Here is a 27,781-nt window from a genome sequence, read left to right on the forward strand (position 1 = left end):
TGTGGCGTCAAACGGCCATCTTGAAATTTGAGTTGTCAAAACTACTGTTCTTTATACAGAAAGATGAAAATTGTCTAGAAAAGAAATAGCAAATCAAGAGAAGATTCCTCCATAAAATGGCAAATATTGAAGAGGTGTTGAAGCTACTATGCAGTCATGTCAAACTCGAAAGAGATCGCGGGATTTCTTCGTTAGAAAAACTGCTTTCTGAAAAAGAAGGCTTGAAAAACAACCCCGAATTAATATCTTCGTTCTCAAATTCACTGACATCTTTAGTCCAATCTGCTGATAAAAACTGGGAAATAAGACATGGTGGACTCCTTGGGGCAAAGATTGTTATTCTGGCAAAAATTGTGGACGAAGAATTCCTTGAAAATATGAAAAAGAATGCTTTAATTTTGATCCATGATGAGGAATTTCGTGTGAGAATTTTGGCTGGTAAGTTAATCCTAAGCTTATTATTTATCATCTTAATGCTCAGTTAATATGTGGAACAGGGATGGTGGAATTTGTATGGTACCCATACAAGAAAATGATCTGACTTGTCTGTCCACCATTGTTCTCCATCTCTGTTTTAGATTTTATATATATATACTGTAGCTGTCATCAAATTTAAGCGCTGTGCGACTTTTTTTGTATCCTCCCCCTTGTATCCTCCCCGTTATTCATAATTATATGAAGCATGATCACATGATGGTAGCCATGTTGGATCCATGGCAAGTACAATGCAACATTCATCTTACAGAAAGGATGGGGTTCTGTTGTTTTGCTTTCTAACATGGCTGCTAGCTGGATCTTTGAAAACATAAAATCTCCATCCATCAGAACACTCATGATCAAAAGAATGCTATATTTAAAAAACGATATCTATTATCTGTCAAAAATTGTACAGGAAATATATTACTCCATTGATTCTTCAGGTGAAGTACTTGGTGCTCTTTGCCAAGTTCAAGGAACAAAAGTTTACATTGGCTGTAAAGAGGAAGTTCTTTCAAGTGTGTCAAACAACTTGGAAAGACAAATACATGTACCAGATGAGCCATCAGTTACAGATCAACTTCAGAAGAAAATGAACGGAAATCAACCTGAAATGAAAACTGAGGTATGGGACAATATATGCCTGTTGCCTGCGACAGCCCAGTCATAAATACTAAAATAAATACTGAAATAAAAACTTCATGAGTTTTAATTTACTGGATTGCCTGTGACAGTCCAGTCATAAATACTAAAATAAATACTGAAATAAAAACTTCATGAGTTTTAATTTACTGGATTGCCTGTGACAGCCCAGTCATAAATACTAAAATAAATACTGAAATAAAAACTTCATGAGTTTTAATTTACTGGATTGCCTGTGACAGCCCAGTCATAAATACTAAAATAAATACTGAAATAAAAACTTCATGAGTTTTACTGGGTTGCCTGTCACAGCCCAGTCGTAAGATGCCTTCGTTTTTTTATACTGGGTTGCCTGTGGCAACCAGCCTGTCTCCTTCTAACAAAATGTGCATTCTTGCACAAGAGTACCCATATATGGATTTGAATGATGTGTTCATAGATAAATGGCTTATAGATTGGCTTAGCAGCTTAGGATGTAAATTCGGGCATTTAGAAGAGGAAAACAAGTTTTAGAAGTTGGGCGTGTTTTTGCTATACATAAAGATTGTTCATGGCCATTGAAAAGGTGAAAATTCAAAACTTTTTTTTTGATTCAAGATCCAGTCACTGACTGAAGCCCAGTCACTTGCAATCCATTTCAGTTAACCAAACCATTCCAGTCACATCCAAGTAACATCCAATTTATCTTAATAGCATCTTTATGTAGGAAATTAGTCTTAAAAATATGTTACTATAAACTAAGTCACCTATAGACGCATGATGTGTACAGTCCTTTGAAAAACCTTTGCTGCTGACCAGCTTCACTGGACTTCATCTAGTGCAACGATCCAAAACATTTTTTTTTTAATTGCTTTTTTTTTTTTTTTTTTTTTTTTTTTTGCAAAACTTTGTAATAGAATCACTAGTTATTTATAATAAAATAAAAAATAACAGGATAAAAGTTGCAAATTCGCTGTTAAAAGACGTCTATGTTCCGTACAATCCAGCCAACAGAAGTCCAGTCCATTCCATCTATGTACGGTTCCGGATTTTCCAAAATGAAAAAACACTCAAAATTCGGGCATTGAAAAAGAGAAAACAAGTTATAGAAATTGGGCATGTTTTTCTATACATTAAGATTATCCATGGTCATTCAAAAGATGAAAATTCAAAAAAAAATTTGATTCAAATTCAAGTCACAGACTGAGGCCCAGTCACTTGCAATCCTTTTCAGTCAATCAATCCATTCCAGTCACATCCAATTTATCTTAATAGCATCTTAATGGAAGAAAATTAGTCATAAAAATATTTTACGATCAACAAAGTCACCTATAGACACATGATTTATACAGTCCTTTGAGAAACCTTTACCGCTGACAAGCTTCACTGGACTTCATTCAGTGCCACTATCCAAAACATTTTTTTAAATTTGCTTTTTTTTTTTTTTGCAAAATTTCGTAATAGAATCACTAGTCATTTATAATAAAATACAAAACATAGGATAAAAGTTGCAAATTCAGCGTTAAAAGTCGTCTATGTTCCGTACAATCCAGCCAACCGAAGTCCAGTCCATTCCATCTATGTACGGTTCCGGATTTTCCAAATTTAAAAAACACTCAAAATTCGGGCATTTAGAAAAGGAAAACAAGTTTTAGAAATTAGGCATGTTTTTGCTATGCATAAAGATTATCCATTGCCATTCAAAAGGTGAAAATTCAAAACATTTTACTGGGTTGCCTGTTACATCCCTGTATATGGACTTGAATGACATTTCCATAAGTGTTTAGAAGTAAGATAATTGAGCAGTAAAAGAAGACTTTCTAGGATTGTAATTCAGATATTTATTTGTATTAATACAACTACTCAGTCGGCAGTATTCTGGCTTTAATTGAGTGGGTTAGTAGAGCATAAAGGAAAATACAGCTTTCAGTCTCTAGTTAATCTTGAAGGCATATACATAAATATATCATTAAATACTATGCCGTTATAGAGCTGGTAACTTTGGCCTTAAATACTTTTCGCTAAGTTTTGAATCCTTATAGTAACCAAGTTTCACAATTCCACTTCACTGGTTAGGATATTTAAAAAGACTATATTTTAAGAATATAATCAATAATGGAGAGATTGAGAACTTCAGAACAGTTAGCAAAAATCAAATAACCATTTAAACATATTTCTAAACCAATTGATGTCGCTTCTTGGCCATATAACGTGAAATAAATATAATTATTATTTCGTCAGCATGGACGCCACAAGTCTTCAGGTCAATTTTAGTTGTTGACCAACACTTACACTTTACCAACATTTCACCAACACTCAATTTTATTTGTGAAAGATTGCTCAGATGCTACATGTGGAGCTGTCTGGGTTAGAGAAATATGAAAATGGCTGTGTGCAAATTAATTGTGGCATGAACTAAAGACTTGTCTTGCATGTTATCTTATCTAATAGGCCAACAAACCAGCAGATGCTGCCAAGATATTCCATGATACTGCTGGATGGAAGAATCTAGAGACTAGCATGAGGTAAATATATAATATATAGATCCAGTGAAGGGGAGGAGGGGGGGGGGGGATCGGGTGCTAGTCTAAAAAAGGTTTTTGGAGCCTTAAATTAAGTAGCATAATTTTCTAAAACTTACCACTTATATTTAATGGCTTTGTACTAATGTAGTAATGCCATCCCCTTCAAATCATCATGATTACAATGTATCATTGTCATCACCATCATCATGAGTTTTATGTTGAACATCATACTTTTCCTTTTTAATCAATGTTGTATTTTTTATAACCAGGTGTCTTCAGTCATTGATAGAGGGATGTGGTGAAGCCTTCAATGAACATATTTCACAGACTCTCCTTGATCTTATATTCCAAGCACTAAGCCACACCAACAGATTTGTCCGAGAAACTGGTTACCAAGTTTGTGGATCTCTGGTCAGTCTGGGAAGACCACAAGGTGCGTTATACTAACTGTATTCAACAAGTAGTAATATTAATAATGACTTGATGTATTAAATATCAACTAGCAAGTTCTCACAGGTTTGAGAAATGTGTATCACAAAATAAATTAAAAAGGAATAAACTTCACAATTATTGATTCGAAATGATATATTGTTTGCTAATGGTTTTCTTCTTATTTGTCATGTTTAACATGCTTTTGTGGTGCAACTACTGTAACAATGTAATGTATTGCTTTTATTATACAATTTGATTGCTTCTCACTGTCTAAGTGGCCCCAGTTATAGTAGTCACACTGTAAATGTTAACTAACCTAAGGTCTTTTATCATCAAATTTTAGATGAAAGTCTTGCAGCTACTAAAAGCAGCATTTCTATCGAAAACAATGCAATTGTGCAACATGGGGATCAGTTTAGCAGCTACCTTCAAAAGGGCCTGGCTGATAACTGGAGTCAGGTACGTGAAAAGGATTCTGAAGTTTTATTTTTACCAAATTAGTGAAAAAATTATAAGGAATTATTCTCAATAAACGATATATGAAAAGCCATGAATGGTTTCAAAGTATGATAAGAATAATGCTTTGGATTCCATCCATACCTTGAAATAGCCTCTGTCTGATCAAAGTCAGACAGCTAATTAAACCCCCCAGATAAAATTATAATTTAGCATGTTAGGTTTTTGCAGAGGGTGGCATCCCTGGAGAAAAAAACCCTCAAATCAAGGGAGAGACCCAACAAACTCTACTCACATGTGATGGAAATCAAACCGGAGATCCCAGTGGTAAGAGGCGAGCGCATTGCCCCTATAGTGACCCTTGATTCACCAAATCGAAATGCTTGCAAGCAGAGTTTAAAAAAATTATAGGGGTGTGAACAAGGTGACATAGAAGTTTAGCCATCTATATTTACGAAACCTTATTAACTGTTCTTGTAAGTTCTTTTTTTCAAATTGCGTTGTTTTGCTTCTTCAAGGTTCGCATGGCAGCATCAGTAGCAACAAGGCAGTTTCTCCAAACTCTACCTCCTCAAGCAAGAGAAAGATTTTATCCTAAAATACTACCAGCAATGTGCTTGAATAGGTATGTAGATTTATGTGTAATGCCAAAATCCTTAAATGAAAGTCGAAAACTTGTAGGTTAGGATAGGGTGGGGGGGACAGATAGTTACATGATTATAAAAAAAACACTGAAAGTATATTTCATTTATCTATTAATTTATCAATTTATTCCATTATTCATTTATTCATCCTCCCATTCATTCAGTCATTCATTCAGTCATTCATGCATCCCTTAATTAATTCATTCATTCATTCATTCATTCATTCATTCACCCATCCATTCATTCATCCATTCATTTATTCATTTATTCATTCATCCATTCATTCATTCATTCATTCATTCGTCCATCCATTTATTCATTTATACATTCATTCATTCATTCATTCATTCGTCCATTCATTTATTCATTTATACATTCATTCATTCATTCATTCATTCATTCATTCATTCATTCACCCCTTCATTCATCCATTCATTCAGTCATTGTATAATTGCAGGTATTATGTTGCTGAAGGTGTAAGAATATATTCCCAGCAAACCTGGAAAATGGTCATGGGTACTGAAGGCAAGCAGTTGGTAGAGAAATACATCAAAGAAACGGTATGTGTGATGAGAACAATGTGGCTTGTTGCACTATAATTTATACCAATTCCAGTAGGTATCTTGGGGTTCCTGTTGCATAAGAAATTAGAGAGGGAATGAGGGGGTCAATACTCCAGACGACCACAGGTAAACCAGCACAAGCAAAGCCCAAAACACTCAAAAAGAACACATTCCTGTGAGTCTTAGAAAGCGCTGAAGGTAGAGTAGAGGACTGGGGACTTGTAGAGATGGGTTATTTTTAGATATCCACAGGGAGACCATCATAAACATCTTCACAATCTTTTGTTTAGGTTGATTTTTACATAAATCAAACTAAAGCTGATAACCACGCTGTGCGAGAAGCTGCATGCTCGTGTATTGCTGAACTAGGAATTAAGGTACAGTATGAATTCTTTTATAGTACAATACAACACAATAAACTTTATTAAAGGAGGGTGACACAATTAACCCAGAAGTTATCTAACACGTGGCCCTCACGTCTCCTCCTTCCCATCTTCTCCTTCGCATTATCCTTACTGCATCTATAGCTAGTGAACGTGCGTCAAGCTGTAACCGTTTTTTCCACCATCATATGTCAACATTATTTTCATCTTAAACACCAACACCACTAGTGTAGTTCAGTTTAACGAGTTTGCCAGGTCTACACAAATTGAAATGATAATTATTAAATAATAACAATAAACAATCAAGTAAAAAAAGGGCGTGGCAGGAAAAAGGTTGGAACTTACATCACAAATACAACCCAGCCCTTATCATCTTCATGACACCCTCATCTCTTTTCGTTATTACCAGCACCACAATGATGATCGTTATTTATATTCTTTCTGCCAATTATCATCATCAGACCTGAAATAACCTCCAGAAACAATATGATTTTTTTCTAATATATTTTCATTCATTATTGGTTTTTGCTCTTTTTGTTCACAAGGTCAACCCTGATTGTACTAGGACATATGTGAAGGACCTTCTGGACGCCCTGATCGTTTGCTTCAAAGATGACAGCTGGCCTGTCAGAGATGGTAGGTCTCTAGGTCTACACTGCAGAATATCTGTATGTTCACGGAGCTTGAACCTGGACCACAGCCGTAAGATGCGAGCGACATACCACTACGCCCCCAACGCCATGCAAAACATTGCACCACAACAAACAAAGCCTATTACAGCAAGACATAACATAAAATATGGAGTTCAGTGAGGCGGAGAAAAGATAGAGAGAATCTGGAAGAAAATATTAATATATATCGTGTGGTGGTATCTTATTCTAATATTACTATTGTCGTTTTTTAGCTGATATAGTACTCTATATTTTTCTTTTCTTTTCATAGCTGCTTGTGTTGCATGTGGTAACTTCATTCTGTGCTTTCCCGAAAAGTGCAAGTAAGTACAATGAGAATATACTCTTTACTCTATACTTCAGTTACAAATGATGAAAGCTCTTTTATGCTAACCTCAAATTGAAGCTAATACTGAATAAAACCTCTTTTATCTTGTATTCTTAGATCCCACATGGAAGAACTCTACCCACTGTTTTTTACCAATCTTGAAGATAATATCCCTTCAGTGCGACAAGGAGCAGCAATATCCCTTGCAAACGTCGTTAAAGCATATGGTACAGTAAAACTGTTAGCCATGTACTGGTTTTCTCCTGTTTGTTCAAGTATTGTTACAAGTATTTTTTAATATGTATGTCTATGGGAAAAGCAAGGTATTGTCTTACAGCACGTTGACGGACCGGTATCAATAACAGTGAAATTGCTTCCCACACGAATGGTTATCATATGAATGAGAAACATACGGCAATGACTTAGCACGTAAAGGGTACGAGATGCTGTAACATTTGAATGGCTTCCCATTAAAATGGTTATTATATGAGGGAGAAACGAGAGGCACTGACATACAGCACGTACACGTAAACACATGCCATAACATTGAAATGGCTTTCCATAAGAATGGTTATCATAATGTTTCCCACTCAAACGCACTCCTCATACGATAACCATTCTTATGGCAAGCCATTTCAATGTCACTGTACAATTTAAATGTTAACCCTTTTTCCGCAAATGAAACCTAGTTTTTGAACACATTCATTATCGCAGGTAAAGAAGAAACGGCCGTTGTATTCCAGAAAGTAAAGAGCGGGCTAAAAGAAGTAGAAACTCAGAAAGAAAACACTGAAAAGTAAGTTTGTACGTCTTTAAAACCTCATTGAAAAATGACTGGAATAGGAGGTTTGCATGAGGGCGCCTTTGACCTCTACTAACAGACTCCCTTGCACACTTTCTTTCGTTCAGTATTTAGCACCAATTATCTTACTATTCTCATGAGGGAATACAAATTTAAATAAGAAAGAAAATCCGCAAAGCATTATGGTAGTGGGAGTCAAGTGACGCCATCGTGCAAACGTCCTATTTGTTTGGAATGTAATGGTGATGTTTTATTTAACAACAACGTTCCTTCAGCTAGTATAGCTAGTATTCCTGGGAACTGCCGTGACGGTGCGCACTTTACCTCCTCTCTCCATCAGTGCTCAGTTTTAAGATTATATTCAAAGCTGATTAGCTACACCGGCTTGGATTTTCAAAGACACTTGAAAGCCCTGAGAAAATATAAGACTATAAATGACTACGTCCTTTCCAGTTATATAGTAATAGACTGAATTCAGTGTCGATTGGGTAAAGGTCGTTGCATCGTTTGGGTGAGGAAAATGCTATTTTTACTTGAAAACTATAATACTGAATTCTTAGGTACTCTGGTCTAGAGAAGGGTCCAGCCACGTTCGGCGTGGTAAAGAAATTAAGAGACAACGACATGGAACTACATACTAACAAACAGGTAAGTCATTAATGTAATAATTACAAATAGGCAAACAGATTGAAAGCCGACAAGAATGACACATTACGATAAAGTTTTTTTTGCGAAAAGGTACAGTTTTGGTGATGTACGTATTACCTATTGCCAACCAAAAGGAATCCCAATCTCCTGAGAATCGGAACCTATTGCTTTGTCCCCCAGATTGAGCTGCTTTGACGTCACATGCAAGGGGTCTATAGGAGGCCAAAACAAAAAGAAAAAGTACGTTTTCAAAACGTCAGGGCAGCGTTCTTATAAAAATACCAGAATGACAGGACCAGGATCCAATAAGGCAAAAATAAGAACTGGGTATGAAAATGAACAGATAATTTTAGGGCATTATCCAACAAAAATAAAAATCGGTTTGTGTCAAAACCAAAAATCATCTCGCACATAGCACACAAGCCACTTTACCTATGTCTTAAATAACACAGTCTTCCACTTGTCGTTGCATGTGCAAGATACCTATGGATTAGCTCCGAAGAAGCACACACGACCTTAGAATATAATCCATAGCTTTAATTTTTGATTTTTGTAGATGTATTCGTGTGGTTCTTTGGCCCCAAAAATGGGACGAGGAGGAGGATGCATGGATCACTTATTTAAGAGACCACCGGAGCCATGGGAAATAACCGATGGGTGAGTGAATATACTTACAACTGGAATACAACTGTACTCCAGGTTCGAGTTATCTGTTGCTCAGGGTTAGCCTCGATTGTGTAAAATATTCTTGTGTTCCAGTGAAGGTGGAATTTGAAAGTGTTTGTATTATTAAAGTTGTGCATTCTTCAATTTACTGTTGGTATTTGTGAATATTTAGACCCTGATTCGAGGCAAACCCTGAGTAAATGAGTCTGTAATTAAGGAACATAGCAGTATTTTGGGACTCGAAATTGCTCTATTGATCACTAGGGGTTTCGTTCACAACAGTCATGTCAGAAGCGTTCGAATTGGAAGATGAACCTAACGTAGAACTTAACGGCAGCATACACACCTACTGTATCTCGTTTTCGCCAACTCTGTCAATTCCTCCGACGACGTGTGCTGATTGGTTGACTTGCTTTATTTGCCTTGGTTTCATTAATTTAAAAAGGAAGGTGTAAGACTCCCGTTTCTCACTCTCCACAAATCAATAGTAACATAACCTTCAAAATGATTTCACTTGTTATGTAGGAAGTTAAAAGTCTTCAAAGGCGAAAATGCCTTTTCACATGAAGTAATGTTTCAAATACGAGTTGCTGTACGAGGATTTTGATACCCCAATGGAATACAGCAGGGGCGGATCGAGGGGAGGGGTGCAGGGGGTGCGCACCCCTCACTGGTTCCACTTTGTGCCCCAACCTCGAAGATAACCAATACTGTTTTTTCCTTTTGATTCTAAGGGGTGCACCCCTTCCTGGGTTAACTTTGTGCACAGCACCCCTCCCTGAACAAAATCCTGGATCCACCCCTGTACAGTGACGAGTATTTGACACGACATCTTATACTCTTTTTGTTATGTTTGTTTTTATTTCAAAGTCCGAGTAGTAGGACTTTGAAATATTTCAAAGTACTAGACTTTGGAAATGGGTGCGGTCGTATTTGATGGGGATTTCAAACTACTGCACGTGTTACAAATAAGAAACCCTGGTTAGTCGATGAGCTCATGCATAATTAATGAGTATAAGATGGATGTATCAAAATGTAAAATTGTTACTACAGTGGGTGTGTCATAAGCAAAATTAATAGAAAATAATGCAGTAATAAAAGGCCCAGCTAATCGTTATACTTCTGTTTTTCTTCCAAGGTGTATATGTCTGGTGGTGGAACTGGCTGACAATGCAAAGAACCACAAAGAAGTAGTGGAAGTGTTACCTCTGATAGCTAAAGCCGCTGGATACAGACATTATACTCAGCACCCATATTTACTAGAGACTGTATGTAAGCAGGTAGGTGTGGTGGTAGAGATCAGACATTACACACACCACCCATATTTACTAGAGACTGTATGTAAGCAGGTAGGTGTGGTGGTAGAGATCCGACATTACACTTATCACCCATATTTACTAGAGACTGTATGTAAGCAGGTAGGTGTGGTGGTAGAGATCAGACATTACATCTATCAGAAATCTTGCTATCCTTTGTACAACACCCTTTTGCCGTTTTTGTTTTTGTTTTTGTTTTGTTTTTGTTTTTTTCCAATCCTATCCCATTTTCTCATTTTCCTTCTCAAACCATACACACCACTCTAACCCTAATTTATGTCCTCCTTGTTTTATTTTTAGTTACCAGTCCTCGCTAAAAGGCTCGGCAAGAGGATGTTCAAGCAGTACTTGGAATTATTTTTCGAATCGATATTCTACAGTGTTGTAAGTCTAGCTACTTTTTTTGCATAATTTAAAAGACTTTCAGCGAATAGCTCTTATCGTAGTTGAGCACATCACTCCGACAAACCAGCGGCATTTCTGTGAGCGTAGAATCAAAACGAGGCTATCGGGTCGAGCTTCGAAGAGTTGGTTACGTTCAAGTATCTTTCCGAGAGGGCTAAGTTTCTACTCCTTATACGAAAAAATTCTTTATCACACCTCTAATCCGGCAAATAAAGTACGTTTAACATTCAATTTATTTGATTTCTTTTCGCACAAAAAAACTATCGGCCCAAATTGGCGGGTGTACCACAGTTTTTCGCGCCTGCAACAACTTTTTTCGAGAAGATTTGAAAGAAAACTCGTCATCGTGACAACGTTCTAAGGATTTTTTCCATTCTTTTTAGACCAGCGACAACAATTTGACGTCGGTTGCTGCGAGTGAATGTCTTTCACTGCTTGGTCAACTTCTTGGTCCCTCCATATTGAGAGGACGCGTAGAAATATACAATCCAAGGTAAGCCTTTGTTCTCATGGATTTCGAAAATCTGATTCCTTTCTCCCTCAGTTCATCAAAGCCAGTTAAAAGTAGTTTCCTTTTTTTCCCCTCAACTCTTCCATGACATCCTTCCGTCATTCCTTCTATTTTTCTTTCTTTACTTCCTTCCTTCCTTCCTTCCTTCCTTCCTTCCTTCCTTCCTTCCTTCCTTCCTTCCTTCCTTCCTTCCTTCCCTTCCTTCCTTCCTTCCTTCCTTCCTTCCTTCCTTCCTCCTTCCTTCCTTCCTTCCTTCCTCCCTTCCTTCCTTCCTCCCTTCCTCCCTCCCTTCCTTTCTTCCTTCCTTCCTTCCTTCCTTTGTCACTCTTCCTCCCTCTCCTTTCCTGCCTACCTGCCTTCCTTCTTTCCTTTCAACCTTCGCATTATTCCTGCCCTTATTTATTTATTTCCTCTCCTTTTTTTTTTTTTTTTTTTTTTTTTTTTTTTGTCACTACCAAATAGTTCTTCCTTCTTTCCTTTCTTCCTTCCCTTTTTTGATTTATCTCAAACATTCCGTAACTCATCTTTCTCTTTTCTTCTCAGGTTCCTGACTCTTCTAGACCAAAGCATGCGTCCCGGTCCCCCAATGTATTAGTAACTATAACCTGATTAAAGATCGTTAGAAATCCTAGATAAGACATGATTAAAAATTACTTCTAGTTTTAACTCAAAAATGTAACCAGAAAGCTCCTGTTTCAAAAGCAGTGGGCCTTAGGCCCCGTCCACACGTATCCGCAAATTTTTGTATCCGCAAATATTTTTTTTTGCGGATACGAAAATGTTCGCGTCCACACGCAGCGTATTCGAATCGTTTTCACTGTCCACACGTATCCGGAAATTTCTTGATCTGCCCTGATGCACGCTAGTGCCTAGTCCCTTTGACGGATAGTTTTTTTTATTGAGCATGCGCAAAATCGTGTTTACGTCAACGTATTCGAAAATTTGTGGATACGACCGTCCACACGTATATCCGTATTCGGAGCGTATTCGAAAATTTCCACTCTGGAGACAGTTTTTGAAAATTTCCGGATACGGATACAAAAATTTCCGGACACGTATGGACGCAAGCCGCATCCGCAAAATAAAATTTGCGGATACAAAAATTTCCGGATAAGTGTGGACGGGGCCTTAGTATGAAGACCAGCTTAAAAGTTAGCCATGTAATATATACTAGTTATGGTTTTGACTGGCATACAGTGGCGTAGGCAATCGAGTCGGATATTCCCCCTGCCCACACCCATAATACAGCTTGGGCTGCCTGTGGTTAAATAATAGATCAATCAAATCCCTTTGCACTTGGAAATTGAAATTTCTCTTATGTAAAACGAGTGTATTGTTTCTGCCATCTAACATGGCTGCTGTCACGTGATGGTGCAAAATTTCTATTTAACTTTTTCTATTTTCTATTCTAACTTTTACGCAGATAAAGAGATAGGTAGCTAGTTTTATGGCATTGCTAGCATGAATACCTCTTGGCAAGAGATTCAAAAAATCATCTTTGTATTGACAATGCCGCAGTCGTTTATTGTCTCATTATTAGGAGAAAATAGGGGAAGATTTGAAAAAAATTTTTTTTTTCCTTTTACTCTTTTTGGTTTTCATTCCAGAACTGCTCTGTTTATAACTAAGCTATTCATTGAGGTAAAACACCATTTCGTCGTTGGGAAATTTTTGTTGTTGTTTTGTTTTTGTTTGTTTGTTTGTTTTTTGGGTTTTTTTTTAGTTTTCAATCGCAGTGAAAAGCCACCGCGAAAGCTAAGTCGCCCTAGTCACAAGTGACTCAAAACAGTTTCTCGGATTCTATGAAAGATTGTTTCAAGAGGATGACAAAGTTTTAAGACTTTCCTAATAACAGAGAAAAAATGAGTCCCACTTTTATTTTCCCATTCCCACGAGAGACGTCCATACGATATGCTAATGCTTTCCTTCGTGTGGCGGCTCTTCGCCAGCGGTTTATTGGTGAGTCTGCTCATTAGCATACTTCGTTAACATGCAGCGACGTTCCAAACTTTGCTTTCCGCTTTAAAAAAATGAAGACTCGACAAAAACAAGAAAAGTTGAATGAAAAGTTATTCAAATCTAAATGATAAAGCAGTATGGCTCTTTTTATTTCTATAATTGCTGTGGTTTAGGCTTCACTCGGGGAACTTTTGGCTACAAAACAGAAGAACAAGTAAACACTTAGACAACAGGCAAGTTTAATTTATTCAGGTGTTATAACATTTTGTTTCTTATGAATTTCTTAATATTGTTATAAAATATTCATAATTTTACAAATGTCATTAAGAACTAACCTTTACTTATGCGCAGAACTCTACAACAAGCGCAAGTTTGGGTTGGCTCTATATCCAAAATTGTTTCTTAGTAATCAGGCCAAGTTTCATGCTTTTATCATTTAAGTAAAAGATTCTGGTCGATAACCCCATATTAACTTAACCCCCAATGCAAACTAAGTTTTCTATAAAATATTAAAACTAAAAGCTTATAGGATTTTATCCTTATTATATCAAGTACATGAATCTTTAATCACTGCTATATCAACTTCTATAAATAACAAATAAATATATATATGTGATTAATATTTTTCAGATATTGAATAAATTTCATACATAAATAATCAGAAATATATCAGATTTAATTATATTCTGCACAAAGAGCAATGCAGTAAAAATGAGTGGCTTACGATTTGAATGAGCATGCTTTTGACAGGAACAGGCGGGGGTTACTATCTCCACCTGGTGTTCTGGTGCATCTAGTGTTGATGTTCATCCTAGACTGAAGTGGTTTTGATGTAAGGTGGTGAACATGTTGGGTCCTGGTTACTATCTCCACCTGGTGTTCCGGTGCATCTAGTGTTGATGTTCATCCTAGACTGAAGTGGTTTTGATGTAAGGTGGTGAACATGTTGGGTCCTGGTTACTATCTCCACCTGGTGTTCCGGTGCATCTAGTGTTGATGTTCATCCTAGACTGAAGTGGTATTGATGTGAGGTGGTGTACATGTTGGGTCCTGGTTGCTATCTCCACCTGGTGTTCCGGTGCATCTAGTGTTGATGTTCATCCTAGACTGAAGTGGTATTGATGTGAGGTGGTGTACATGTTGGGTCCTGGTTGCTATCTCCACCTGGTGTTCTGGTGCATCTAGTGTTGATGTTCATCCTAGACTGAAGTGGTATTGATGTGAGGTGGTGTACATGTTGGGTCCTGGTTCTATCTCCACCTGGTGTTCCGGTGCATCTAGTGTTGATGTTCATCCTAGACTGAAGTGGTATTGATGTGAGGTGGTGTACATGTTGGGTCCTGGTTGCTATCTCCACCTGGTGTTCCGGTGCATCTAGTGTTGATGTTCATCCTAGACTGAAGTGGTATTGATGTGAGGTGATGTACATGTTGGGTCCTGGTTACTATCTTCATCTGGTGTTCTGGTACATCTAGTGTTGATGTTCATCCTAGACTGAAGTGGTATTGATATGAGGTGGTGTACATGTTGGGTCCTGGTTACTATCTTCATCTGGTGTTCTGGTGCATCTAGTGTTGATGTTCATCCTAGACTGAAGTGGTATTGATGTAAGGTGGTATACATGTTGGGTGCATCTAGTGTTGACGTTCATCCTAGACTGAAGTGGTATTGATGTGAGGTGGTGTACATGTTGGGTCCTGGTTACTATCTTCATCTGGTGTTCTGGTACATCTAGTGTTGATGTTCATCCTAGACTGAAGTGGTATTGATATGAGGTGGTGTACATTTGGGTCCTGGTTACTATCTTCATCTGGTGTTCTGGTGCATCTAGTGTTGATGTTCATCCTAGACTGAAGTGGTATTGATATGAGGTGGTGTACATGTTGGGTCCTGGTTACTATCTCCACCTGGTGTTCTGGTGCATCTAGTGTTGATGTTCATCCTAGACTGAAGTGGTATTGATATGAGGTGGTGTACATGTTGGGTCCTGGTTACTATCTCCACCTGGTGTTCTGGTGCATCTAGTGTTGATGTTCATCCTAGACTGAAGTGGTATTGATGTGAGGTGATGTACATGTTGGGTCCTGGTTACTATCTTCACCTGGTGTTCTGGTGCATCTAGTGTTGATGTTCATCCTAGACTGAAGTGGTATTGATGTGAGGTGGTGTACATGTTGGGTCTTTTTTACTAGTTGCACCTGTTGCCACATTCCTGACACAACATACACATAGAGTATATGTCTGTTCATTTGTAGTTTTTCTGCAGGCAAGTCTTTTCAGTCCTTGTCTAAAGTCTCTCAGAAACAGAAAATAAATGCAGGGATTGATTGCTGCTAGAAGGCACCACAGATAAACAAAGGAAAACATCATATATTGTACTGTATCAATATCCATTGGAAATATGGAAGGAGGTCGGAACCACAACAACATATGCAGTATCGCTAAAGGAGACCAACAGATGGTGAACACTACAATTATAGTTATTGACATGTAGAATATTCTTCTGTTTCTCTTCTGTCGTGAACGTATCATTTCTATTGCAATTATTCCCTTGACGTTGCTCAAGCTTTTACGTAGTTTATAGTGTATAATGGTATACAAGATTATGATTGCGATCAAAGGAATGATAAAGCCCACTAATACAATTAGAGACAGGAATATTATAAAAGCTTTCTTTTGGTTAAATGCTGGTGACCATGAGGTAAAGCACATCGTGTAGCCCCATTTCTTAGTCAGTCGGAGGGCGTAAAAGTACGGAGAGAAGAGAGCCATGGCTACGATCCAAGGGAAAGAGATAAAAAACCATCTTGTTTTACGAGTTAAAATTTGCCTGCGAGAAGGGTAAACAACAGCTATAAACCTTTGGACTGTAATGATTAACAGACTGATGGATGAAATGTGTGGTGATATATCAGAGAGGAAAGGAACCAGTTTACACAGTGCCTCACCAAAGGGACCCTCCACTAACCACTCGCCATCATGTACTGTTTCGCTTGAAATCCTCAATGGCATCGCTATCAATGGAACGAGCAAGTCTGATACAGCCATGTTGACAATAAAGTAGTTCATATTCGTTTTTAAGTTTTGATTACAATACACGACAGCGATGATGAGTAGGTTACCAAGTAGAGACCAGACAAGTAGAATACACCACAGGGTTATTTCAGTATGATTGGTCAGTCCTGATGTCCATCGCAGTGTTTCATTAGCATGGGATGAATTGTTCAGGTACATCACAAAACTTCTTTTTTCAGTGGTGTCTGGGAAATAATCTTAAATCATATTATAAATGATATTAAGTTGTTACATTATACACTTTTTGCATTCGTCAGAGTACACACTTTTTGCATTCGTCAGAGTACACACTTTTTGCATTCGTCAGAGTACACACACACACACACACGCACACACACATACATACATACATACATACATACATACATACTTTATTAGCATTCCCTTTCGGGCTTTTCAATACCAATTTACCGTCAATAATTATAACATTTAATTAAAACTAACTAAAATATAGAATAGAATAGAAAAAATAAAACTTAAAACTACTGCACATTGATTATACCTAAATGCAAGAAAGCTACCACAGGAAAAAGAACATCCGCAGCCCAGCGGGATGGGAATACACCAAAAGACAAAGAAACAATATTACCAGTGATCCTTCTTTGTCTCTCAATGCACCCCTACCACACCAAGCCACAATGCTCCCCCCCCCTCCCCCTCCATATGACAACTCTCACGCATGCAGGTCTACCTAAAATCTAAAAGTCAAAATTTGAAACAAGTATTATAAAAATGCACATTAAGTGAAATAGTTTTCCAGCATTTCGTCTTTTAGTCTTCTCTTAAAAGCTCTTAACGTTAACTGCTTTAATTTACACAGTGAGTCTCGTGATTATGGCAGAATATTTAAGTCGAGACTTCAGTATCTGCCATAATGGGAGAGGGCCAATCCTGGTGTTTCAACAGGTAGCCCAACAGAAACCTAGCTTGGGTTACCTGTGGTGTTTCTGATTATCTTATTACCTAAAATTTTCGAAACCCTTTTTTTTTTCGCGTTTTTCAAAAAAAGAACGTTTACCTTGTTTTGATTTTCTTTCAATAGGCTTGTGCTGGTACACAACTTGTACAATGATCAACGTTAAGGTTTCAGAAGGTAATTTCTAGACAGTGCTCTCCCGCACCTGATGATCTTTATGTCCAATAGTACTATGATATTATTAGTGCAGTAGGTTTGTGCTCGTACACAACTTGTACAATGATCGACGTTAAGGTTTCAGAAGGTAATTTCTAGGCAGTGCTCTCCCGCACCTGATGATCCTTATGTCCAATAGTACTATGATATTATTAGTGCAGTAGCTTTGTGCTGGTACACAACTTGTATAATGATCAACGTTAAGGTTTCAAAAAGTAATTTGTAGACACCTGGCCATGGTTCTTTAAACGCGCAATACAGTACTACGATATTATTAGTGCACTGAGTAAGTTTGCTGGTACACAACTTGTTAAATGATCAACGTTAAGATTTCAGATGGTAGTTTATAACTGTTTTACCAGACCAGATGGTCTTAATGACCACTGGACAGTACTGTGATATTATTGCTTTTTTTGGTTTGTACATTAATATTCATAGATAAGCGTTTAGGTTTCATCAATTATGGAGTTTGAAGTTATGGCGGTAGTCCTGTTTCTCTTTGATTTTGAGTGACACGGTTTTCCGCTCAGAATACATAAGAAGGTTTTGGCGTCATAGCTTTTTAAGCACAACTGGATAGATTGTAAGAACACACCTACCTCATTCAAGTATACATATCATTTTTGTACACTTAGGCGTTTGCAAGACAGGTTTTATTCAGTTATACATTAAGTGGACTTAAAAGCTTAGCTCCCTGACTTCTTAAAATGCTTCTCCTACTTTTTAAACCCTGAGTCTTAAATATGGTCAGCTTTTGAACCGTTGAAAAAAAAACTCCAGGAAAAATAAATTTATTCCTTTATGGAAAGTTTTCTTTTATCTGATTGAAAATTACCGCCATCCGTCCAGGTCCATAACGAGCTCGAGGGAAAGAACATTGAATATCTTACCACCACCAATGCTCACTCCCTCAGGGAAAAAAAGGAAATTTATGCCTTTATAAAAAGTTTTCTTTTATCTGATAGAAAATTACCGCCATCCGTCCAGGTCCATAACGAGCTCGAGGGAAAGAACATTGAATATCTTACCACCACCAATGCTCACTCCCTCAGGGAAAAAAAGGAAATTTATGCCTTTATAAAAAGTTTTCTTTTATCTGATAGAAAATTACCGCCATCCGTCCAGGTCCATAACGAGCTCGAGGGAAAGAACATTGAATATCTTACCACCACCAATGCTCACTCCCTCAGAGAAAAAAAGGAAATTTATGCCTTTATAAAAAGTTTTCTTTTATCTGATAGAAAATTACCGCTATCCGTCAAGGTCCATAACGAGCTCGAGGGAAAGAGCACTTCAACATGTTAACCACCACCTTTGCCAACTGGTCATAAATTTTAAAAGGTATACAGTATACTTTTGAAGTTGTTTGAACATCTTGCTCGCGCTTTGATCAAACATGAAAAAAAAATTTAAAAAAAGGATCGCACCGAATTTCTGTTTATCCTCGGTCTTGAATTGAACAAACAAATTGTCACAAATTTGTTATATCGTTCTTTTGGTAGTAATAGCAAAACAGCTTTGAGAAATTCTTCATCAACAACTTTCTTGTTAGAACAGGTGTTTTGTACGGCACAAAACAAAAACTCGCGGAAAAATAAAAAGAAACTCGCGGCAAGAAACAGAAACGGCAAAAACAATCCAGAAAAAAAAGTAAAAAATCAACAACAACAAATCATTGTGCAATGACACTCGTTCTGCCATGACTTACAGATGAGCGGTGAACGCAGCGTGCAAAGCAAGAGTGGACAAAATGACCGGCCATAAGCATTTTTGGAGTTTGAAAGAAAGAAGCAAATGTGGCGGTAAAGTGAAATTGTTTATATTCTTCCTTTCCATATTTCTTCTTCTTGTAGGCACGTATATTTTATTTTGGTTAAGAAAAACCGAAAAATACACAAAAGTTGGGTTACAGTGGCCTGGGAAAGAGGGCCGGAGCAAAACAGCTAAACGCGCTGTGATTGGCTGAAACAAAATTTCACCGCTCAGCTGGATGCATCTCAGGAAGGAGGTTCATTCATTTAGAAACCTTTTTTTCCGACTCGTGCTATTCTTTTAGAGTCTATATTCTTCGATTGCACGTTACGTCATCGCGGCCACTCGGGGGAGCGTTGGTGCCATTCAACAAAAGACGGAACCAAGATGGCCGCCATGTTTTTGTCTTTTGACTCTCTTTGGAATGCTTGTAACCCATCAATAGACCGCACGATCTAGCTTACTCCTATGTTGACAAGTATATTGATCGTATGTATATGTATATGTATATGTAAATGTATATGTATATGTATATGTATATGTATATGTATATGTATACAGCGATATGCAGAAATTCTGATCCCACCAAGTATATAGTATATAACTATATCGGGTGCATTATGGGTAATGGACTCGCGGGATTCAAGGCGGGATTAAAAGTACCAAAGCGTTGGTTGGCGTTTTGTTCAAAGATAAGTTACCTTTCAAAACAAACTCCGCTTGTTCCAACCAGAAAAAGAATTTTCACCCTGCCTAGAACTCGACAGTTATTTTCAATATGAACCGCTGTTTATTTTATGCAATTTTGATTAAAACAAACGGCTTTAGTGCAATGATGATTAATATTCAAACTTTCACTCTCGTGAGTGAACCTATTTTGCATAAAACTGCAAAGCTTTATAATAGCTTGAGCCAACAGAGAGAGAGAGAGAGAGAGACAAAAGAAAAAGTAACCACAAAGAATCACTAAGTTATCAGAGGAGAAGTGGAAGAATATGCCTCTCTTAAGTAAGAATAACCTCCGTTTATCTAGAAATTATATTCAGCATGTTCATCAACTGATCGAGATTTGAGTTGACGCTCAATAACAATAACACGGTAGACTACGATTAAAGCAAAATATCCTATCCAGAGTAGCTCATGAACAATTTTCATACCACTTTTGTCATAAGTATTACCGACTGTTTTGGTTTTGCTGTCCTCGGAGTGATCGATTGTTTTAGAAGGGCACATATAAATAAGCGAAGAACGAGTTCAGAATTGAGCCCAGCTCAATCGAAACTTCCAAGAAGAACGACTTCTGAACTGATTTTAAACTTAACCAATTGCAAAACTTCCAATGTTTTACTTTACATCAATAAAACCGTTTACAATATGACATTTTTTTCTAATAGTGTAGAGGTATTAAAAAGTAAACACATTCCCGCCTCTTGACTTTAGCGCTGTTCATAAACAACACTCGGTAGGCCAGCCAACTTGGTTGGATCAGAATTTCTGCATATCGCTGTATGTATATGTATATGTATATGTATATGTATATGTATATGTATATGTACAGCTGTATATGTATATGTATATGTATATGTATATGTATATGTATATGTATATGTATATGTATATGTATATGTATATGTATATGTATATGTATTGATTACCAGGTAAGCTACGATATAATCAGCTTAAGGTCAAGGATCCGGACCATCAGGAAGGAAAGTCTCCGGCTTCAGTAGAATGAAATGCATCCTTCAATAATAGAATCAAAATGAACACTCGAGACGTGACCAGACAGCAACACGTACAGTAATAAGTGACTGTAATTATGAAATATGGAAGGACAATGGAGATTAATACATCGGAAACCATTCATTTCCACAGAGTAGTGAAAGGTATTTTAATATCAAAAACCACAATTCCTAATCATAAGTTCATACTATTGAGAGATTTCAGTCTCTGACGACTACTCCTCCCTCCCACCCACCCATTCCTACTGTGCCATATGTCTCAGATAGTCTACTGTGTTATCTGTCCGTCTGTCTTTGATCTATTGTGTCATCTCTGTCTATCTTTCCCTCGTCTACTGTGTCATCCGCGTGTCTCTCTTTGCATGGTCTACTGTGTCATCTGTACCGTGGTCTTTAGTGTCATCTGTCTATCTGACTATGATCTATTGTGTCATCTGTACGTGGTCTACTGTGTCATCTGTCTATCTTTCGATGGTCTATTTGTCATCTGTCTATCTGTCCATGGTCTATTGTGTCATCTGTCTATCTGTCCGTGGTCTATTGTGCCATCTATCTTTCGATGGTCTATTGTGTCATCTGCCTATCTGTCCATGGTCTATTGTGTCATCTGTCTATCTGTCCGTGGTCTATTGTGCCATCTATCTTTCGATGGTCTATTGTGTCATCTGCCTATCTGTCCATGGTCTACTGTGTCATCTGTCTATCTTTCCATGGTCAACTGTGTCATCTGTCTATCTGTCCATGGTCTATTGTGTCATCTGTCTATCTGTCCATGATCTATTGTGTCATCTGTCTATCTGTCCATGGTCTATTGTGTCATCTGTCAATCTTTCCATGGTCTATTGTGTCATCTGTCTATCTGTCCATGGTCTATTGTGTCATCTGTCTATCTGTCCATTGTCTACTGTGTCATCTGTCTATCTGTCCATGGTCTATTGTGTCATCTGTCTATCTGTCCATGATCTATTGTGTCATCTGTCTATCTGTCCATGGTCTACTGTGTCATCTGTCTATCTGTCCATGGTCTATTGTGTCATCTGTCTATCTTTCCATGGTCTACTGTGTCATCTGTCTATCTGTCCATGGTCTACTGTGTCATCTGTCTATCTGTCCATGGTCTATTGTGTCATCTGTCTATCTGTCCATGGTCTATTGTGTCATCTGTCTATCTTTCCATGGTTTACTTTGTCATCTTTCCATGGTTTATTGTGTCTAATCAATTATTTTCGACTTCATTTAAGTGCCTATGACACCTGAATCAATATTTTCAGTATTGATTCTACATGAAGTAAATAGTTGAATGGTAAATTATTTTTACATGATTTGAGTGATGCTTCGGTGGGGATATCAAGGTTTATACTTCCAATATGTTAATGAGCGTGACATCATAGGAGACATTTTAGTTTATTTGTCATTAGTAAAAATACGCAAGTGATTATAGAAAATCTCGCGCGCTGATTGGTCAAGAAACTCACACTATCACACGATAATCACCTCGAGCGAAAATCCAAAATGGCGGGCAGCCGCTTCGTTGCTGTTACCGAAAAAAAGGCCTTTTTTGAAAGAATCACCTCTGTATTTTTACTAAAACAATTATTTGCCTCAGGATCAGTGATTATTGGTCGCCCTCTCGGTAAATATTCCCCGATAATCACTTCACCTTCGGCGAATAATTGTTAATCATTTGTAAATTGAATCACTGATTACTATGAGAAAGCAAACATCTAATAAACAGATTATTCGCCATGAGTAAGACAAAGATGTTTTATACAGGATATTTTACTGTCCCAGAAAAGTTTTGTATATTTAATACTATGCCTGCATTGACGTCATTAACATATTTGAAGTATAAACCTTGATGATATCTCTAACATGCATCACTCAAATCATATTAAGATATTTTACCATTCAACTATTCACCGCATGTAGATTCAGTGCTGAAAATATTAATTTATGTGACATAGGCACTTTAAGATAATGAGAATGAGTTGTTTCAGTTTTTTTTAATAATGAGCAAGTTATTCCTTCATTCCTTGATTGAGATTCAATTTCTAACTCCAGGAAGTCGATGATTGTAAGATGCTTAAAATGATCGTTTAGAAGGCTTGCTTTCCTTGTAGGGAAAAAAGAACATCCCTAGTTTGAGAGGACTAAGTCTTGGTCGGTTTTGAATTAGTGGCATCGATGACAACCGGTTGGACGTTTTATACCATTTAACAGCCTTTTTTTCGATTATGGTAAGCTAAAGATATACTTTCTTTATTGAAACCTTGATTATCTCAGTCATATAACTGGTTTGATTTATGTACCTTTAGGGTTTTTTTTTTTTGTTTTGTTTTGTTTTGTTTTTGTTTTTTTGTTTTTGTTTGTTTTTTTTTTTTTGTTTGTTTTTTTTTTGTTTGTTTGTTTTTTTGTTTTTTTCGTTTTTTGTTTTTTGTTGTTTTTTTTTTTGTTTTGTTTTGTTTTTTTGTTTTTTTTGTTTGTTTTTTTTTTGTTGTTGTTGTCGTTGTTTTTGGTTTTTTGTTGTTTTTTTTTTTTGTGTGTTTTTTTCCACCATAATTTCGAAACCTGCATTTTAGTTCAGTTGTGCTTCCTTTTTGCTTCATACAAGTTTCCATCGATCAGACAGAACAGAAACTTGCCATCAGATTTTTTAACAGCTGTTTTCCACCTTAATTTTCTTGAACATTAATGGCGAAGTTAGGGCTTACAGGATTTATTCTGTTCGTATTAGAAAAAATAAAAATACACGTTCAAAGTAAATAATAATAAGGCAACAGCTGGGCAGAGAAAAATATTAAAAGTTAATTGGAATTAAAATTGAAAATCTTGACGAAACTGCATAAGCGGAAAAAAATTACACCAGATGATTTCGCCTCTCTTAATCAGCGAACATTTGGTTCAAAGCTCTTTAAAGCTTAATATTTCCTAGTTCCAGGCATTTCAGCTCGAGAGACAACATCTTTTACTCGCGAAAATAATCTTTTAAAAATAGTATTTGTTGTTGGTGGTGAAAAATTTTCGTTTTGAGAAGATAATAGAAAATACTTGGAAATTTAATTATATTGAGAAAAAGTGACAAACAATGTATTGCGCGCCTAGATTCCAAATCACCTGGCACTAAAAATATTGTTAATTTATCAGCAACGGGCCGAGCCTTTTTTAAAAATTAGCTTATTTTCTGTCGTTCAGTTTGAAATTAAGAAAGAGAGCAAAAGAAAGAAAGAAACATTGAATTGAAAGCAAGTAGAAAGATAAAAAGAAATTAAGAAGGATAAACTACTTGTTTAGAAGGTCTTAGAAGTCATCCTCATTCAATCCGAATTCTGGAGATTTCCTTTTGTAGTTCCCCGCTGCGCACAGACTAAAATCTTTTAGTCAAATCCAACTAGCGGCCGAACATCAATGCTGCGTTCATATTGGATAAGCTCACTAGTAGCTAAGGGACGAGGTCAAAACAATGGTCCAAAATAGGGACCCGATTTTATGAATTAAGGTGGTGGGTACCGGTACATACCCCCTCTCCCCTAAGAGACCTGTTCAAATGCTCCATACTGGGGGTCTGTAGTGGCAATTTCTACACACAAGTATGTTTTTTAGCATACATGCAGACGGACAGTCCATTCATTTCTGTGATTTGGCTATTTAGCTTTCGAGATATTTGGGGGGGAAATCTAAGGTTTCCCTTCCAGAGGTGGTGGGTACCGGGTAACACCACCCCTCCCCTCTAAATCGGGTACCGTGAGATGACAATTGTTTTGCCCTCATCCCTAAAAGTGCCGGCTTTGTAATCCAATCTTTAATTCAAGACTTGCTTGCATCTAAATATTGGACCGACTAGTTGGATTTGACTAAAACAATTAGTCCTCTCGCCCTCATGAGCTATGAGTCAATATCCCATTCGGCCTTCGCCTTCATGGGCTATAAATTGACTCATACCCAATTGTGCTCGAGGACTAGTTGCTAATAGGCTCTAACAGATTCCATTAAAAGCTGACTTTGCACTGAGTGGTCTTTGCATGAGGTCGCAAATTTATGGTTACACAGTCTTGACAAAGCTACTGAATGAAAGTTGAGGGTTATGTGTTGTGAAGGAGGTAGCCTCATTCAACTGGTTCTTCCGAAAAATGTACTTTTTATGCAGTCAGATTGAAGGGGATTGAACTAAGATATGACGAGAAAGCTAAAACCATAGTCATTGAAAAAGCTCAGTAAATCTGTGACAAATCCCAGAGGTTGTTTCAGGGTTCGACCTGTGAGCGTAGCCCGCGTTTAGATAACGTCCAGCAATTATGAGTCTTATCTAATATTAAACCGTAAACTAAATCAAATCTTTAAAAAAATCGCTTTCTAAAACTCAAAAGGTGCAAATCCCTGTTACCAGGCAACGGTCTACGTTACCGTATTTTCTATCTACATTTTTTTCGGTTTCATAATTCTAGCAACCCTTCTTAACTTGCGGATACATGAAGCATACGAAAGAAATTAATATTATTTGGGTTCTGAATTTTGCAAATTTTTCGCCTATTAATTGTGTTAGCAGATAGATATATATTGATCTATTATGAATCGTTTTACGTCGTCTGCTCCATACGAACTTCAATTTATACGAAATTCGCTTTTGAATATTTTGAAAATACGAAAGTTTACGAAGCTTTCGATAGTTGGATTAGAAATTATTCATTCATTGATCTTTGCTTCATCCGTTTACTTCGATTCTCTATAGGACTAGCACGTCATCGGTAAGTTCAGTAAAAATCTCACTTACACTATGTCTAAGTAAATCCTATTCACTTGTTTGTTCGCTGGAAATGGCTTTTACGACTAGTTCTTTTCAATTTATTATTTTCATAATAATGTTGAGTTTTACGAAAGTCTTCTTGTCTCCCACACTATAGTACTCTGCTGGCAGAGCCGATCCTTTTTTGATCTATTAAAAACCCTAAGGCCTTTTTATTATCTTCAGGAACTCTCTTGAACAAAAAGACAATAATTGGTATTCAGCTAAAAAGAGCCAGGTGTTGTTGTGCTTCCAATACAGTCCAATGGCAAACGATAGCAACAGCAACGCTTCATTCAAATGCTTCTTATTGACCACCGAATACATTCAAACTTTGGAAGTGTTTCGCCTCACCAGCCACAGGTTCAGATTGTTTACCTTTTTGTCATCAGTTATTTTGATACCATTTATAATAATCGGTAATGGTCTAGTGTTATGAGTGATACTTCGTCGACCGTCGCTGCGAACAACATCAAATTTCTTGATAAGCTGTTTATCCGTCGCTGATTTCCTTAATGGTCTGGTATTCTTGCCTCTATTCTCAGCCTGGACTATTAGTGATTCTGCTCTTCATTCCTGCCCATTCCATGGCTTATTGTCGTGTGTTGGTTGGCTGATTAATTCCGTATCATTTGGGACGATGGTGGCAGTGAGCGTCGAGAGGTATATCGCTCTCTTCTATCACCTCAAATACCCAGTAATCGTATCAAAGAAAAGAATCCAAAAAGTCATCTTTGTCTTGTGGCTTGTGGCAGCAGTTTTCAGCTGTTTATCACTGTTTCATTTCTTTAACTTTATTCGTTTTCCTATCATTGGATTCATTTTCGCCATGGGGCTGGTCATCATTATTTTTACCTACACTCGCATCTTCCGCTTTGGTTCGCCGTCATCACCGCTCAATCAGAGCTCAAGAGACTACAAACACGACCAAATACCGTCAAAGAAAACTTGCTGTTACGATGGCTTATGTGATTGCTACGTCAGCCATTTGTTACTTTCCGTTTGGTTGTGCTTTGGTCGTTGTGCTAATCCGGGGTTTTACCATAAAATCCTTTCATATTTTCCACTTAAGTGAACTGTTATTTTGCATCAGTTCTTTGATTAATCCTCTGATCTACTGTCTTAGAAATAAAGAACTGAGGACTGCAGTTATCTCACTCCTACGAGATATCTATAGGGCTATTATACAGCTGTGATAAGGCCTAAATCCAGCATGTGCGCCCGCGGTCCGGTATAATGTGATACTGAAAGGGCTCAGTCCCATATCACAGTTGAACCTTCATAAACCTTCCGTGAACACAAACTATGGTACACTCTCTAGCAACCATATGGTCAACTCGAAAGCTATGCTCCTTTTATTTAAAACTATCTTTAATTAGGTTTTTTTTAATATCTGTCATTAATCTTTTCTTATTCTGTAACTTCTTTTGTTAAAAGTGCAAATAAACTGAACTTGAACTTGAACTTGAACTTGAACTTGAACTTGAACTTGAACTTGAACTTGAACTTGAACTTGAACATGAACTTGAACATAAGAATGGGTATCGTGTGAGTGGGAAACGTGGCAGCACGTACGCGGTTCAACATACGGTAACATTAAAATGGTTTCCCACAAGAAAGATTATCGAATGAGTGGGAAACGTACAGTATTGACCGTACAGCACGTACACGGTCAGTACAACATACCGTAACATTGACATAGCTTCCCATAACAATGGTTACCATATGAGTCGAAAACGTATGGTGATTACTTTTAACAAGCGGATGCCGTGACTTTGAAATGGTTTTCTATAACGGTGGTTGTCAAATGAGTGAAAAACATAAGGTGCTCATTACACATATACGTGGTGGAGGGAGGGAGGGATAGATAGATAGATGGGATGGATGGGATGG

The 27,781-nt window shown here is 37.3% G+C and overlaps 3 protein-coding genes across 3 annotated transcripts; 2 read left to right on the forward strand and 1 right to left on the reverse strand.

The window, feature by feature from the left end:
- Nucleotides 1-20: 20 nt before the first annotated feature.
- Nucleotides 21-12,958, forward strand: LOC116295668 (uncharacterized). The gene is made up of 18 exons (XM_089034900.1): nt 21-438; nt 921-1,102; nt 3,550-3,623; nt 3,893-4,056; nt 4,399-4,514; nt 5,030-5,136; nt 5,613-5,715; nt 6,009-6,095; nt 6,647-6,737; nt 7,044-7,095; nt 7,218-7,327; nt 7,815-7,896; nt 8,463-8,550; nt 9,107-9,207; nt 10,355-10,496; nt 10,833-10,916; nt 11,321-11,430; nt 11,992-12,958. Exons 1-18 carry the CDS (start codon nt 117-119, stop codon nt 12,041-12,043), a joined length of 2,067 nt encoding a protein of 688 aa, XP_088891026.1. The 5' UTR covers nt 21-116; the 3' UTR covers nt 12,044-12,958.
- A 133-nt stretch (nt 12,959-13,091) lies between these two features.
- On the forward strand, nt 13,092-27,352 carry LOC116295654 (uncharacterized). The gene is given in 7 exon segments (XM_031703545.2): nt 13,092-13,640; nt 17,525-17,575; nt 18,856-18,955; nt 21,025-21,252; nt 23,229-23,345; nt 26,075-26,627; nt 26,629-27,352. Coding segments are annotated over 2 exon segments (555 nt in total). The 5' UTR covers nt 13,092-13,640; nt 17,525-17,575; nt 18,856-18,955; nt 21,025-21,252; nt 23,229-23,345; nt 26,075-26,528; the 3' UTR covers nt 27,085-27,352.
- LOC116295651 (prolactin-releasing peptide receptor-like) lies at nt 15,511-16,641 on the reverse strand. The gene has a single exon (XM_031703539.2). The coding sequence runs from the start codon at nt 16,639-16,641 to the stop codon at nt 15,544-15,546; it is 1,098 nt and encodes a 365-aa protein (XP_031559399.1). The 3' UTR covers nt 15,511-15,543.
- Nucleotides 27,353-27,781: the final 429 nt, after the last annotated feature.

The sequence above is a fragment of the Actinia tenebrosa genome, unplaced genomic scaffold (genome assembly GCF_029948245.1).
Source record: "Actinia tenebrosa isolate PJP-AT-01 unplaced genomic scaffold, QUT_ActTen_1.0 PGA_scaffold3__52_contigs__length_22856419, whole genome shotgun sequence".
Taxonomy (NCBI): Eukaryota; Metazoa; Cnidaria; class Anthozoa; order Actiniaria; family Actiniidae; genus Actinia; species Actinia tenebrosa.

Bases quoted from the DNA above. Each gene is read 5' to 3' on its own strand.
- LOC116295668 (XM_089034900.1), top strand. From the start codon at position 117: ATGGCAAATATTGAAGAGGTGTTGAAGCTACTATGCAGTCATGTCAAA. The intron at 4,057-4,398 runs GTGCGTTATACT...ATCAAATTTTAG, and splicing joins CAGTCTGGGAAGACCACAAG to ATGAAAGTCTTGCAGCTACT. The intron at 10,497-10,832 runs GTAGGTGTGGTG...TTTTATTTTTAG, and splicing joins TAGAGACTGTATGTAAGCAG to TTACCAGTCCTCGCTAAAAG.
- LOC116295651 (XM_031703539.2), bottom strand. From the start codon at position 16,641: ATGTACCTGAACAATTCATCCCATGCTAATGAAACACTGCGATGGACA.